Source organism: Terrapene carolina, unplaced genomic scaffold (assembly GCF_002925995.2).
Source record: "Terrapene carolina triunguis isolate 2854851 unplaced genomic scaffold, T_m_triunguis-2.0 Scaffold33869, whole genome shotgun sequence".
NCBI classification, from domain to species: Eukaryota; Metazoa; Chordata; order Testudines; family Emydidae; genus Terrapene; species Terrapene triunguis.
The window spans coordinates 1-14,944 of record NW_020698220.1 but is presented as its reverse complement, the minus strand read 5'-3'; the positions used below and the strand labels follow the sequence as shown (position 1 = coordinate 14,944).

General features: G+C 60.6%; 2 protein-coding genes across 2 annotated transcripts; one reads left to right on the top strand and one right to left on the bottom strand.

Moving 5' to 3' along the window:
- Positions 1-624: 624 nt before the first annotated feature.
- Positions 625-6,578, top strand: LOC112124183 (prickle planar cell polarity protein 3-like). Its single transcript, XM_029914233.1, is given in 8 exon segments — positions 625-747; positions 1,164-1,277; positions 1,689-1,826; positions 3,050-3,253; positions 3,467-3,653; positions 5,379-5,795; positions 5,941-6,276; positions 6,279-6,578. Coding segments are annotated over 8 exon segments (1,749 nt in total). The 5' UTR covers positions 625-636; the 3' UTR covers positions 6,521-6,578.
- Positions 6,579-10,046: 3,468 nt separating this feature from the next.
- On the bottom strand, positions 10,047-13,583 carry PLP2 (proteolipid protein 2). Its single transcript, XM_026663594.2, has 5 exons — positions 13,515-13,583; positions 12,753-12,908; positions 11,744-11,839; positions 11,148-11,238; positions 10,047-10,850 (listed from the first exon to the last, which is right to left on the bottom strand). The coding sequence occupies exons 2-5, from the start codon at positions 12,831-12,833 to the stop codon at positions 10,831-10,833; spliced, it is 288 nt and encodes a 95-aa protein (XP_026519379.1). The 5' UTR covers positions 12,834-12,908; positions 13,515-13,583; the 3' UTR covers positions 10,047-10,830.
- Between the last annotated feature and the right edge of the window lie 1,361 nt (positions 13,584-14,944).

Sequence of the window (14,944 nt, the reverse complement as noted above, 5' to 3'; positions counted from 1 at the left end):
CCCCCCCCCGCACTCCCCACTTCCCCCCCCTCCGTGAGGCAGCAAAGAGCCTGGCCTGGTGCCCGGGGGGGGGACTCAGACAAGCTGGGCCCCGTTCCCAGCCCAGTAGCGCTGTGAGGCTCAGGCCGTTGGGGTTAATGGGGCTGAAGGAGACTCTCTGCACCTGCTGCATGGGGGGGAGGGGGAAGAGACCCCAGGGACCCTCCCCCTCCAGAGACCCCCCTCCCAGTGACCCCTTCCCCAAGAGACTCCTCCCCGACCCCCTCCCCCACCCATGCCCAGCCTACAGCCCCACTCCTGGTCCTCCAGGAGTCACCCTCTGCTTCAGTGTGTTTATTGTAGGGTCTCTCCCGGGGCGAAGGGGGGCGTGTGTTATTGTCGGGTCTCTCTGGGGGGGCGTGTGTTATTGTAGGGGCTCTCTGTGGATGGGCAGTGCATTGTTGTGGGGTCTCTCCGGGGGTGGGGCTGGTGTGTTATTGTAGGGTCTCTCTGGGGGGGCGGTGCGTTATTGTAGGGTCTCTCTGGGGGGGCGGTGTGTTATTGTAGGGTCTCCCCGCCCCCAGGAAGATCTGCCAGCACTGCAAGTGCCCTCGGGAGGAGCACGCAGTGCGGGCAGTGCCCGTCGACCTGGAGCGCATGATGTGCCGGCTCATCTCAGACTTCCAGCGCCACTCGATCTCCGACGATGACTCGGGCTGCGCCTCCGAGGAGTATGCCTGGGTGCCGCCCGGCCTCAAGCCGGAGCAGGTGAGCCCCGCCCCCTGGGGGTCCCAAAGCCCCGCCCCCTGGGGAGCCCCGCCCCTGTAGTCAAAGCCCTGTCTCATGCCCCACCCCTGTGGTCGTAGCCCTGCCTCCTGTAGGGAGGTGTCCCATAGCCCCACCCCTTTATTCCTGGAGGTGGAAGCCACGCCCACATAGGTGGGATCCTAGATCCGCCCCCAAGGGGGCCGAAGCCACGCCCGCATAGGGGCCAGAGATACCCTACTGGGGGGGAGAGGGATCAAAGGCACGGCGCCGCCCTTCCAGCTCCTCCCCCTGTGGCCTCTCAGCCATCCCAGCCCCAACCCTGCTTTGTGACCCCCCCCCCTGGGGGGGCCCGGCCCCCCCCCCCGGGCCCCGCCCCCCCCCCCCCCCCCCCCCCCCGGCCCTTCTCCCCACGCCAGGTGTATCAGTTCTTCAGCTGCCTCCCTGAGGACAAGGTGCCCTATGTGAACAGTCCTGGAGAGCGGTACCGGATCCGCCAGCTCCTGCACCAGCTGCCCCCCCACGACAGCGAGGTGAGGGGCCAGGCTCTGGGAGCGGGGAGCGGGTTGGGGGGCTGGGCGGGGGGGCGCCCTCCTCTGGCAGGCTGGCTCCATGCGGCAGGAGGTGGCCCTAAATGAGATCCTGATCTCCTAAAAGTTCCCCTGGCATGTTTTCCCCAAGAGACCAGGAGCGAACCCCGGCATCCGGGCCAAATCCCAGTTCAAGGGATTCCAGTCGGCCTCCCTCGGTCTCTCTTTCTGCCCCAGACTGGTCTGTGGTGTCTCTGTGCGGCTGTTCCCCAGCTGCCTCACCCCAGAGCTGGCTGCATCTCAGTGCCGGGCGAGCCGTCCCCATGCGACGTTATATGCGGCTGTTCCCCAGCTGCCCCGCCCCAGAGCTGGCTGCATTTTGGTGCTGGCTCAGTCGGTCTCTCTGTGTCCCAGGCTCAGTACTGCAGCCCTCTGGAGGAGGAAGAGAAGAAGGAGCTGAAGCTTTTCTCCCAGCAGCGGAAGCGGGAGAATCTCGGACGAGGGACGGTCCGGCTGTTCCCGGTCACCATTACTGGTGCCATCTGTGAGCAGGTACCCAGCACGTCCCCCCGCCTGTGCCCCCTCTCGCCCCTCCCACCTCACACTCCGCTACCCCTAGTGGGATTTTGGGAGCAAAAACCCACCCCCGTGGGCTGTGCAAAGCATTGTGGGAGCCGGGACGCCACCCTCGGCCAGGCAGGGAGTTGTGGGTGCTGATTGGGAGTTCTGAGAGGGGAGTGGTGTCTAGTGGTTAGAGCAGGGGGGCTGGGAGCCCGGACTCCTGGGTTCTCTCGCTGGCTCTGGGAGGGGAGTGGGGGCTAGTGGTTAGAACAGCTGGGGGGGGGCTGGGAGCCCGGACGCCTGGGTTCTCTCCCCGGCTCTGGGAGGGGAGTGGGGGCTAGTGGTTAGAGCAGGGGGGCTGGGAGCCCGGACGCCTGAGTTCTCTCCCCGGCTCTGAGAGGGAAGAAGGGTCTAGTGGTTAGAGCAGGGGGGCTGGGAGCCCGGACGCCTGGGTTCTCTCCCCGGCTCTGAGAGGGAAGAAGGGTCTAGTGGTTAGAGGAGGGGGGCTGGGAGCCCGGACGCCTGGGTTCTCTCTCTGGCTCACGTGCTGGCAGCTCTAATCCCATGCTGAGGGCTCAGTCCGGGCCATGCTGCCCAGAGTCATCTGTCGGGTGGGGAGGGGCGGGGCCTGCGCCCAAAGCCCCGCCCAGAGCTCGGGCTCCCCTCCCCCTGCCCTTGGAGGCACCAGTCAGCGAGTAGCTGAGCAGTGACACCTACAGGCCAGAGGGGGCATTGCAGCATCTGACAGTATCCTACCCTATTCCCTGCCCCCCATGCTAGCCAGCCCCCTACCCCGGGGCCAGATGGGAGCCGGCGCCCCCCAGAGGGGACAGGCCCCGCCCCATTCCCCGCCCCCCGAGCCAGCCAGTCCCTGCCCTGGGGCAGATGGGAGCCGGCGCCCCCCAGAGGGGACAGACCCCTGCCCCATTCCCCGCCCCCTGAGCCAGCCAGTCCCTGCCCTGGGGCAGATGGGAGCCGGCGCCCCCCAGAGGGGACAGACCCCCGCCCCATTCCCCGCCCCCCGAGCCAGCCAGTCCCTGCCCTGGGGCCGATGGGAGCCGGTGCCCCCCAGAGGGGACAGGCCCCAGACCCCGTTCCCACCCCCCTGAGCCAGCCAGTCCCCGCCCTGGGGCCGATGGGAGCCGGCGCCCCCCAGAGGGGACAGGCCCGGTGCCTGGCTCCCTGTGACCGGTCTCTCTCTCTCTGCGGGGCAGTGCGGGAAGCAGATCCGTGGCGGGGACATCGCGGTGTTTGCCAGCCGGGCGGGGCACGGGGCCTGCTGGCACCCCCAGTGCTTCCAGTGCACGACCTGCCAGGAACTGCTGGTAGATCTCATCTACTTCTACCAGGAGGGGAAGATCTACTGCGGGCGGCACCACGCCGAGCACCTCAAACCCCGCTGCCAGGCCTGTGACGAGGTGAGGGGCGGGGGGCCGGCGGGGGGGCCAAGATGGGGGGCTCTGGAGGGGGCAGGAGCGTGGGGGGGGGGGGGGGGGGGGGGGGGGGGGGGGTCTGATGGTCCAGACGGGTTTTCTGGGGATGGGATTGTGGGGTCCGGGAGGGTGGCCTGGGGGGGAATCTGAGGGGGTCCCCACAGGGGGTCAGAGGGACATGCCTCCATCTCCCCCCAGATCATCTTCGCCGACGAGTGCACGGAGGCCGAGGGCCGTCACTGGCACATGCGCCATTTCTGCTGCTTCGAGTGCGAGGAGGCGCTGGGCGGGCAGCGTTACGTCATGCGCCAGAGCCGCCCCTACTGCTGCCGCTGCTACCAGGCCCTCTACGCCGAGTACTGCGACGCCTGCGGGGAGCCCATCGGTACGGGGACCCCGGCGTCCGGGCAGCGGGGGGACCTGGGGTCTGGGGACCGTGGAGAGCGGGGGGACCTGGGGTCTGGAGACCGTGGAGAGCAGGGGGACCCGGGGTCTGGGGCAGCGGGGGGACCCGGGGTCTGGGGACCGTGGAGAGCGGGGGGACCCTGGCGTCCGGGCAGTGGGGGGAGCTGGGGTCTGGGGACTGTGGAGAGTGGGGGGACCCCGGCATCCGGGCAGCGGGGGGACCCGGGGTCTGGGGACCGTGGAGAGCGGGGGGACCCCAGTGTCCGGGCAGCGGGGGGACCTGGGTTCTGGGGATCGTGGAGAGCGGGGTTACCTCAGCATCCAGCCAGTGGGGGGACCCAGCAGGTGGGGACCGTGGAGAACAGGTAGACGCCGGCGTCCAGGCAGCAGGGGGAGCTGGTGTCTGGGATCCATGGAGAGTGGGGAGACCCCAGCGTCTGGGCAGTGGGGGGACCTGGGGACCGTGGAGAACAGGCGGACCCCGGCGTCCGATGTTAACCTGATTATATAGGGCTGATTTATCATAGGCTCGCCAGTGATCTGACCAGCAGATACTGTCCCAAAATCAGGCTACAGAATTAGTGAAGCGAGTTCAGTCCATTCAACCAAACGAGCGAGTAACCAAAGCTCCGAATCACAGCGCCCCAAAGACGCTCTAGAGCGTCTGGCGTTCGCTCCCTTACAGCGTCCTGGCACTATCCAGAATATTCGAACCCATGCCCGGCCGTCCATGCCCAAATCTGAGCCGGATAGGGGACGCTTACTCCATGGGCTGGCACGTTCTCACATAGTCCTGCGTATTCATCTCGATTAGCTCGTTCTCGAAAGCGTTTCCTTTGGCCTGAGCCGTTACTTCCATGCCCTTGCGGTTACCGGTCCGTCCCAGAGTTTGGGTAAACACATTTGGTTCCCCATTCAGAGTCACAAGGGGTAACCGGTGGGCCCTGGCTATCTAGGCCAAAGATTACAGACACGTGTGCTAACTCGCTCTAGCTAATCAGACAGGATACAGGCCTGCAGGTTCCTTGCGTTACTGCCGAGTAGAACGAGATAATGGCTGCTGAAATGGAAAAACCGAAATCATATAATTGATCAAACCGATTAAAAAACCCACACAGATTATATAATATAGGAAGCTAGGAAAGTAACCCCATGGGCTACACCGGGCAGTGGGGGGACCTGGTGTACGGGAACCGTGGAGAGCGGGGGGACCTGGTGTCTAGGCAGCAGAAGGACTCGGCATCTGGGGACCATGAAGAGCGGGGGGACCCCGGCATCTGGGCAGCAGGGGGTCCTGCTGTCTGGGGACCTGGAGAGCAGGGCACTCCAGTGTCCAGGCAGCAGGGGGGCGTGGCATCCAGGGACCGTGGAGAGTGGGGAGACTTGGTATCTGGGGACAATAAAGAGTGGAGGACCCAGGCGTCCGAGCAGCAGGGGGTCCCCGGCCTCCAGGCAATGGAAAAGGAGGGAGGACCTAGGCAGCAGAGGGACCCAGGTGTCCGGGGACTCATGAAGCAGGAGAGCAGGTGCCCGGGAAGTGGGGGGTGGGGGGTGTAGGGAGCACCCAGGCATCAGAATAGAATCGAGGAGTCCTGGCTCCCAGCCCCCCCACCCCCCCCTGTTCCAGCCCCCTCTCCCCTCCCAGAGCCGGAATAGAACCCCGGAGTCCTGGGTGACGTTGTGCCCCCATCTCTGCCCCCCGCAGGCATCAACCAGGGCCAGATGACCTACGAGGGCCAGCACTGGCACGCCACCGACGCCTGCTTCTGCTGCACCCGCTGCCGGCTGCCGCTGCTGGGCAAACCCTTCCTCCCCAAGGGGGGGCAGATCTTCTGCTCCCGGGGCTGCAGCCTGGGGGGGGACGAGGCCAGCGCCTCGGACTCCTGCGACTCGGCCCTCCACGGCCCCCGCCCCCAGGACGGCCGCCGGGCCCCCCTCCGCCGCCCGCCTGTCGCCCGCTCCATCTCCTTCGCTGGCCGCCCTGCCCCAGCCCGGGGCTCGGACCCTGGCGGGCGGCGCAGCTGGAGCGGGACCCCCGGGGCGGAGGAGGGGGGCGAGCCGGCCGGATGCACCTCGCGGGGCACCTCCACCTGCCCGCGACCCCCGGAGGAGGAGGAAGGAGGTGAGACTGGGGAGGAATCCCAGTGGGGGGGGGGGGGGGGGGGCGGCGGGGGGTGCACAGATGGGGTGGGATCCCAGCGGTGGGGGGGGAGGTGGGCGGCATGGCAGCTCCTGTCTCTAACCCCCACCCCGTCTCTCCCCCGCAGGTTCCAAGTCCCATTTCCACCGCGGCATCCCCCACCGACACTCCATGCCCGAGCTAGGCCTGGCCCCGGCCAAGGGGGCCGACTGGACCAGCAGCTCCGCCTCCAAGCTCTCGGTGTCCCCCCGGCTCAGCCAGGGCCCCCCCCTGGAGGGCGGGGGTGCGGCAGCGGGGGAGGGAGGCTTCCCCCGGGGTACCGCCCCCCGAGTGAGCTTCCGCGAGCCCCTGGTGGCGGGCGAGCCGGGGGGGCCCCGCAGCGCCCAGCTGCATCGGCGCCGGCCCCGCGCCCGGCCCTGCTCCTCCTCCGACAACGCCCTGCACCTGGCGGGGGAGGAGGAGCCCGAGGGGGGGCTCCCCCCGGAGGAGCAGGGCCGGGGGGGGCGGCGCTTGGTCTATTCGGCCTCGGAGGGGGCCTTCCCCCCCAGCCACCGGCGCCGCTACCTCCGGGGCCGCGGCGGCCCCTGGCACGACTCCTCCTCCTCCTCTTCCTCCTCGGACTCGGAGGAGGAAGGCTACTTCCTCGGGGAGCCCATCCCCCTGCCTCCCCACCTGCGGGGCGGGGCTGGCCCCCCTCCGGCCGCTGAGGCGGGACCCCCCCGGCAGGGAGGGGGCAAAGGGCGCCAGGGGCTGCGGGGGGCTCGGGACAGGAGCTGCGTGGTGGCCTGAGTCAACCTTTGAACTTTGACCCTCCTGCTGTCAACGACCTCTCCAGTGTGACCTGTCCACGGCGGCCTCTGACCTGCACTTGTGACCTTTGAACTCTGACCCCCCGTCAGCGACCTTTGACCTCTGCTTGCAGCCTTTGGTCACTCCTTTTGAGCTTTGACCTCTCCAGTGTGGCCTCTGACCTTTGCTTGTGACCTTTAGACTTTGACCTCTCCGCTGTGAGTTCTGACCTTTAGTGGTCACCTTCCATGGAGGACCTTTGAACGTCGACCTTTTCTGGTGTCACCCCTGACCTTTCACCTGGGACTCTCAGCGATTGGCTTCTGCATTGGAATCTCTGACCTTTGATCTGTGACCTTTCCACATCTATGACCTTTGTGACCTTTTGTCTGGAATCCTTAGCCATTGGCCTCTGTGGTGACCTCTGACCTTTGCTGTGAATGCTCGGCGGTTGATCTTTCCACTATGACCTTAACTCATCACGTTTCACTGGGGACCTTTGGACTTTGACCTTTCCGCTGTGACCTTTGACCTTGTTGACCTGGGACTTTGCGCTGTGATCTTTCAACTTTAACCTCTGGCCAAGGATCCTGGGGCAATGACCTCTCAACAGCGACCTTGCCCCTTGTCTTTGCCCTGGGGCTGTGGATGGTTGGACCTCGCCCTTGTGATTTTTGACCTCTCCTCAGGGACCTATGAACACTGACCTGCCCATTGTGACCTTTGAACCCTACTCAGGATCTTTGCATCGGTGACCTTTGAACTCTGGTTGGCACCTTTCCACTGTGGCCGGTTAGATTTGGTGGCGACCTTTGACCTGCTGGTGGTGAGCTTTCCCTTGTGGCCTTTGACCTTTCCACTGTGCCCCTTGACTTTGGCTGGGAACTTTGACCTCTAACCCCTGAAAATGCCCTCCCACTCTGACCTTTGCCTTTTGGATGGGACCTTTGCACTGTGACTTTGGGGCCCTTGACCTGTTGACTTTTGTGCTTTGACCTTTCATCCCTCTCACATGGTCTTTGGGGGATCATCACTGACCTGTGACTTGTCCATTGTGACCTTTGAACTTTGACCTGGGAGGGGGTCAGCAGGATTTTGGCTTTTTTTTTTTTTTGGTGTGTTCCCCCATTTAGATCACGTTTTTTTGATTGTTTAATAGTGGAACAATTGGGGGGTTCAGTTCCCACCCTCCAGACCCTCTTGGGGGCTGCGCTGGGGGGAAGGGGGGGGGGGGTTGCAGAGAATGGGGGTACAGTTATGTATGGGGGTACACCCTGTACTGGCCCCAGTACAGAATTGGGGTCCCCGTTGTGTCTGGAATTTAACCTTCCAATTTGTTTTTCTATTAAAGGGTTAATTTAAAGAAAAAAAAGCAACCTTTTTAATAAAAGAGTCCTTTAAAACCTGGATCCGAGTCTGAGCTGTCCCCTTGTGGCGTTATATGCCACTGTTCCCCAGGTGCCCCGCCCCAGAGGTGGCTGCATCTCAGCACCGGGTGAGCAATGGAGGGGGTTATTCCTTTTCCTGGCAGTAGAGAGTGTCAGTGTCATTGTAATGTGATCATTTATAAGGCCGGATGTGACCTGTGTTTTAACAAGTATCAGGGGGTAGCCGTGTTAGTCTGTATCCACAAAAACAACAAGGAGTCCGGTGGCACCAGGGCCGGCTCCAGGGTTTTTGCCGCCCCAAGCAGCTCAAAAAAAAAAAAAAAAAGCCGCGATCGTGATCTGTGGCGGCAATTCGGCAGGAGGTCCTTCGCGCCGAGCGGGAGTAAGGGACCGTCCGCCGAATTGCCGCCGAATACCTGGACGTGCCGCCCCTCTCCAGAGTGGCCGCCCCAAGCACCTGCTTGGCAAGCTGGTGCCTGGAGCCGGCCCTGGGTGGCACCTTAAAGACTAACGGATTTATTTGGGCATAAGCTTTTGTGGGTAAAAAACCCGACTTCTTCAGATGCATGGAGTGAGAATTACAGATGCAGGCGTTGTTATACTGACACGTGAAGAGAAGGGAGTTACCTCACCAGTGGAGAACCAGTGTTGACAGGGCCAATTCAATCAGGGTGGATGTGGTCCACTCCCAACAATTGATGAGGAGGTGTCAATTCCAGGAGAGGGAAATTTGCTTCTGTAATGAGCCAGCCACTCCCAGTCCCCATTCAAGCCCAAATTAATGGTGTTACATTTGCAAATGAATTTTAGTTCTTCAGTTTCTCTTTGAAGTCTGTTTCTGAAGTTTTTTTGTTGCAGGATGGCTACTTTTAAATCTGTAATAGAATGACCAGGGAGATTGAAGTGTTCTCCTACTGGCTTTTGTATGTTACCATTCCTGATGTCCGATTTGTGTCCATTTATTCTTTTGCGTAGAGACTGTCCGGTTTGGCCAATGTACATGGCAGAGGGGCATTGCTGGCACATGATGGAATATATCACATTGGTAGATGTGCAGGTGAATGAGCCCTTGATGGTGTGGCTGATGTGGTTGGCTCCTCTGATGGTGTCGCTAGAGTAGATATGGGGACAGAGAAGGCAACAGGGTTTGTTATAGGGTTTGGTTCCTGGGTTGGTGTTTCTGTGGTGTGGTGTGTAGTTGCTGGTGAGTATTTGCTTCAGGTTGGGAGGCTGTCTGTAGGCGAGGACTGGCCTGTCTCCCAAGGTCTGGGAGAGTGAGGGATCGTTTTCCAGGATAGGTTGTAGATCGTTGATGATGCGCTGGAGAGGTTTTAGCTGGGGGCTGTACGTGATGGCCAGTGGTGTTCTGTTATTGTCCTTGTGGGGCCTGTCCTGTAGTAGGTGACTTCTGTCAATCTCTTTTCTCACTTCCCCAGGTGGGTATTGTAGTTTTAAGAACCCTTGATAGAGATCCTGTAGGTGTTTGTCTCTGTCTGAGGGATTGGAGCAAATGTGGTTGTATCTTCGGGCTTGGCTGTAGACAATGGATCGTGTGATGTGTCCTGGATGGAAGCTGGAGACATGTAAGTAAGTGTAGTGGTCAGTCGGTTTCCGGTATAGGGTGGTGTTTATGTGACCTTCGCTTATTTGCACTGTAGTATCCAGGAAGTGGATCTCTTGTGTGGACTGGTCCAGGCTGAGGTTGTTGGTGGGGTGAAAGTTGTTGAAATCCAGGTGGAATTCTTCAAGGGCCTCCTTCCCGTGGGTCCAGATGATGAAGATGTCCCCAGTGTAGCACAAGTAGAGGAGGGGCGCTAGGGGACGAGAGCTGAGGAAGCATTGTTCTAAGTCAGCCATAAAAATGTCGGCATACTGTGGGGCCATGGGGGGACCCATCGCAGTGCCGCTGACTTGAAGGTTGTGTTTTAACAGACCCTGGGGAGGGGGGATCCAGGCTGGCTGGGCCCATGGTTCTCATCTGGGGTGGATGGGCCCTCTGACCCCCCCCCCAGTTCAGAAACACCCCCCCCCCAACATCACTGGGACCAAACAAAACCATTTATCAGTATTTTTATTAACCCCTTTCCCCCCAAAATAAGCAGAAATTAACACAAGCCACATGCAGGACCGGGGAGTGTGTGGGGGGAACGTGAGGGGTTTGGGGGGGGGTCAGTGCCCTGAGCATCACCACACCAATCCCCCGTGTGCCATTCCCCACCCAGTCCCCCACCCTGGGGCCGGTTTCCTTGCATTAAGTTTAGTTCATTTAAAAAAAATCTCCTCCTTATATTAAAATGTATTTCCCTTGAAAACATCCCATGGGCTCCGGTTCTGGTAGGCCCTACGTAAACACATGGGTCCTTCTGCCCTGAACAGCTGGCAATGTAACACCCTATTAGCCCAGGGGAAACCGAGGCACAGAAAGAGTAAAGGCACTTGATAAGGGGACAGAGCCCACTAGACCCCGCTCCCTGCCCTGAGTTGGGGATAGAACCCAGGAGTCCTGGCTCCCAACCCTCCTCCCCCCCGGCCCACACCTGTTCTAACCACTAGACCCCACTGCCCTCATCCTCGCTCCAGCCAACCTAGGAAGGTGGGGGTGGCATTGCTGGGGTGGGCGGGTGGCTCCCCCCATGCGATCCCCATTGTCAAGGTTTCTAAGCATGGGTGGGGCCCTGAGGTCAGGGCAGGAATTGGGGATGGGGAGCTGGAGGGAGATTAGTTGGGGGGGGGGAATCTCTTCTTTGCCACCCCCCCCAGCAGTATGAACAAGAATCCTTAGAACAAGCGAGGTGGGGGGGGCGAAGGCAGCAAAGCGGGGGCCGGGGTCCTGCGACTCCTCAGACACCCTCCGGGGATTCTGTAAGGAGAGAGAGAGACCACAAGGGGGCGTTAGAGAGTCAGGGATCACCCCCTATCTTCCCTCGTCTAGCCCGCCCCCCACCAGCCCCATAGTGGGGCAGGGTCTCCCACTCCCATCTAAAAACACGCACCCCGGCCCCGTGGTGGGGCAGGGTCGCCCCCTCCCGTCTAGCCCACCCCCTCTGGCCCCGTGGTGGAGCAGGGTCGCCCCTCCCATCTAGCCCACCCCCCCTGGCCCCGTGGTGGGGCAGGGTTGCCCCCTCCCGTCTAGCCCCAGGGGGCTGGGGGCACTTACCAGTGGGGGCAGCTGTGTGGGTTTTCCGGAGGGTGGGGAATGTAATATAGGCATCATATGCAAACAGGATGCCGGCCAGGAGCCCAAAGACCTGGGGGGGATGGGACCAAGCGGGAGTTAATTGCTGTATCGGTTGATTGCTGGTAACGAGCAGAGGATTTGCAGTGGGGATTCAAGGCCCCCGGATCAAGAGGAGCAGAAGATCCCCCCTCCCCAATTTTGGGCAGTTCGCCTCATTTCTTCCCCCACCCCAACATTATGATGCAGCCACCTCTGGGGTCAGGCCTGGCAGCTGATTGCAAGGAATGAATGACAGACATGCTGCAGCACAGTGCCCCCATTGCCACGGCCAGCACTGACCGCTGAACAGTGTCCCCTGTTGAGCCCCACGGCGCCCCCCAGTGTCCGGCCCTGACTTGCAGGGGAGAGCGCCCCCTGCCGACCCCCGGCCCCGCTCCCCGCCCTCACGGTGCCCTCCAGCGCCCGTCCCTGACTTGCAGGGGAGAGCGCCCCCTGCCGAGCCCCGGCCCCGCTCCCCGCCCTCACGGTGCCCTCCAGCGCCCAGTCCTGGCTGCCAGGGAAGCCAGTTGCTTTACCCCAGCTGCGATCCCAGCGCCGTCCCTGTGGCCAATGACGACGATGAGGGAGGTGATGAGGAAGAGCAGAGCACCAATCAGAGCACGGACGAAATCCTGGGGAAGAAAGAAACGGAAGGTAAGAAGCAGAGAGATGCACCGACCTGGCTTTGGTACGATGCACTCGACCTACGTTAACGAAGTTTTTGGCACAGGAATTTCCTTGCATTTTAACTGGCTTTTTTTGGCATCAGAATGTGCTTGCATCTTAATATCGAAATGAAATTGTTTGCAGGAAATTGTCAGGTTAACAAAGCTTCCTGCATAGAAATTTCCTTGCATTTTGATGGAGTTGTTTCCATGGGAATTTCTATGCGTATGATACATTAATTAACTCGTCTGCACAGAAATTTCCTGGCAGATGAATAACTTGGCCCCTTTTTTAAATCAGAATTTCTTTGCATTTTAACAAATTTGCCATGGAAAATCCTTGTATATTAAGAAATTAATCAGGGTTTCGTGGGGGAATTTTCTCAGTATATTAACCCCTTTAATGGACTTTTTTTTTTCATTGGCATTTCTGGGTATGTTTGGTTTTAGATTAATATTTTTCCCCTGTGGCAATTTCTTCGTTTATTTATTCTAAATCAACCATTTGTGTGTGCAGCAATATTTTTGTGTGGTCACACATCAACCTTTAAGAATTGGATTGCATTTTAACTGTTTTCTTACTAATTCACGAAGTTCTTTTGCATAGCGATGTCTGTGCATTTTAACAAAGTTTTTTGCACATCTATTTCCATGGGTTTTAACAAAGTTTTTTGCATGGGAATTTCTTTGCATTTTAACATAGGTTTTTGTGCTGTTATTGTCTTGCATGTTAATAATTTAAAACAAGTTTGTTAGGGGATTTCCCCCCCCCCTTTTTAAGGGTTATTCAGAAGAGCGAATTGTACAGAAGATTCCAGACACCTGGCAAGTGGTATGCTATAGCTCCCCCCAATGGTATGAATAGAATAAAACTCCTTACACTCCAGCCCCAATGCACAAAAGACAGCTGCTTGTTTAATCCTAGCGTGTAGATGACGAAGAAGACGATTGAAAACACCATCTCGAAGATGGCCACACCCGTATAACCAGGGGTCCGAGAAGCACCGTAGCAGATCAGGATAACAATACAGAGGCCCTGTGTGGGGTGGAAATGGACAGTAGTTAGGAAAATTGTTCAGCCAGTGCTGAGATGCAGCCACCTCTGGGGTGGGGCACCTGGGGAACAGCCACACACAACGCCGCACAGGGATGGCTCTCCCGGTGTTCAGAGGCAGCTGCCTCTGGGGCAGGGCAGCTGGGAACCAGATGTACACCTTTGGGACAGGAAGTGAAAGAAAATCTTGTTTCCAGTGGCTGCTGCAGGGGGATGAAAGGAAACAGAATGGGAGTGTCCCTAAACTGGGATATGGGCCGGACACCGGGGTTCCCATCCTGAACATAAGGCGGAAAGAATAAAGCAGGTAATGAGCAGAGCAGGTGAGTCTCATGTTTAGATGTTTAAATAAGTACAGCGCCCCCCTGTGCCCGGCCCTGACTGCCGGGGAGAGCGCCCCCTGCACAGCCCGCCCCAGTGCCCGGCCCTGACTGCCAGGGGAGAGCGCCCCCTGCCCAGCCCCCCGGCTCCCCGCAGCACGACGCCCCCAGGAAGGGCAAGGGGGTGGTTGGAGAGTCTGAGTCACGCTGTAATATTCCATTAGCTGCAAGACGGGGCGTCTGCTTCTCTGCCAAGGGTCTGACTCACCCGCCGCTTTCCTGTACATGCCTGGGGAGAAGTGTCTCTTGAGAGAGGGGAGTGGGGGCTAGTGGTTAGAGCAGTGGGGGCTGGGAGCCAGGACTCCTGGGTTCTCTCCCCAGCTCTGGGAGGGGAGTGGGCCTAGTGGTTGGGGGGGGGAGTGGGAGCCCGGACTCCTGGGTCCCGCGTGGGCTGGGCGGGGCATTCGGGGCGCCTGGGGAATGTTCCAGCTCGAGTCACATCTGGAGGCTAAAAATACCAGCCCACGCTGGGCACACAAAGGGGCAAGTGTGTGGAGGGTTGGGGGTGGGGCCGGTCACCATGGCAACCGCTAAATTCAACCAGCTCCCCCCCTGCCAAATATTCAGAGGGGGCGTGGAGTCTGTCACAGGCGGAGGCACATGGGGGGGGTCTTAAAGAGGCAGTGCCTGCTACAGGTGGAGCGGGGGGGGGGGTGGAAAGGGGGGCGGTGCCTGCTACAGGCAGAGTGGGGAGGGGCTGTGAAAGGGGCAGTGCCCACTACAGGCGGAGCGGGGGGTTGTTACAGGGGTGGTGCCTGCTACAGGCGGAGCGGGAGGGCTGTTACAGGGGCAGTGCATTGAACAGGCAGAGGTGATGTGGGATGTTACAGGGAGGGAACCTGCAACAGGCGGAGGGGCCGTGGTGGTGGTGGGTCCTAAAGGGATGGGGTCCCCCCTGGCGAGCACTTAACGGGCCAGCCCACTGTGGCAGCGCCCTAGCAGCGGAGGGGTGGGGAAAGCGAGGCACCAGGAGACAGGTCTCGACAGGGCGCGGAACTGGGTGTATGTTCCCCACCCACCCGCACCTCGGTCCTGCCGGGACCTGCTGCTCCCACGCCCACCCCAAAAACGCCCTTTCTCCTTCCCCGGAGAACATGCCCCTGAGCCTTAAAGGAGCCCTGCCCCTTTCAGAAGGAAAATCAGGGCAGTGGGGTCTAGTGATTAGAGCACGGGGGGCTGGGAGCCAGGACTCCTGGGTTCTCTCCCCGGCTCTGGGAGGGGAGTGGGGTATAGTGGGTTGCAGCGTGGGGGGGAGGGAGCAGGCTGGGAGCCAGGACTCCTGGGTTCTCTCTTTGGCTCATTTCTCCCTTTGCAAGAGCTGGGCGGGGCGGCAGGGTGGTTAATAATTGATTCTGGGTGAGGTGCAGGGGGTGGGGGGCAGGGAACAGCCAGATCTGAGGGGCAGGCGGTGGGGTGGAGTCATGACTATAGTCCCCCCCACCCCCGCCCAAATAGACCCCAGCCCCTGGGGCCTGGAGAGGGAGCTGTCCTAGGCCCAGGATCACAGAGGCCCTAAAAGACCCCCCCCCCTGCAGACATGGGGACACTGCCCACACCTCCCCTTCCACAATGCAAACACACACACATCCCGCAGCCGCAGGAGATAGGCCCCACCCCTAATCTGCACACACCAACACA

Excerpts from the sequence above, each read along its gene's own strand:
- PLP2 (XM_026663594.2), bottom strand. The coding sequence starts at position 12,833 with ATGGTGTTTTCAATCGTCTTCTTCGTCATCTACACGCTAGGATTAAAC. Across the intron at positions 11,840-12,752 it reads TTGTGCATTGGGGCTGGAGT|GATTTCGTCCGTGCTCTGAT; the intron begins GTAAGGAGTTTT and ends TTTCTTCCCCAG. Across the intron at positions 11,239-11,743 it reads GCGCTGGGATCGCAGCTGGG|GTCTTTGGGCTCCTGGCCGG; the intron begins GTAAAGCAACTG and ends CATCCCCCCCAG.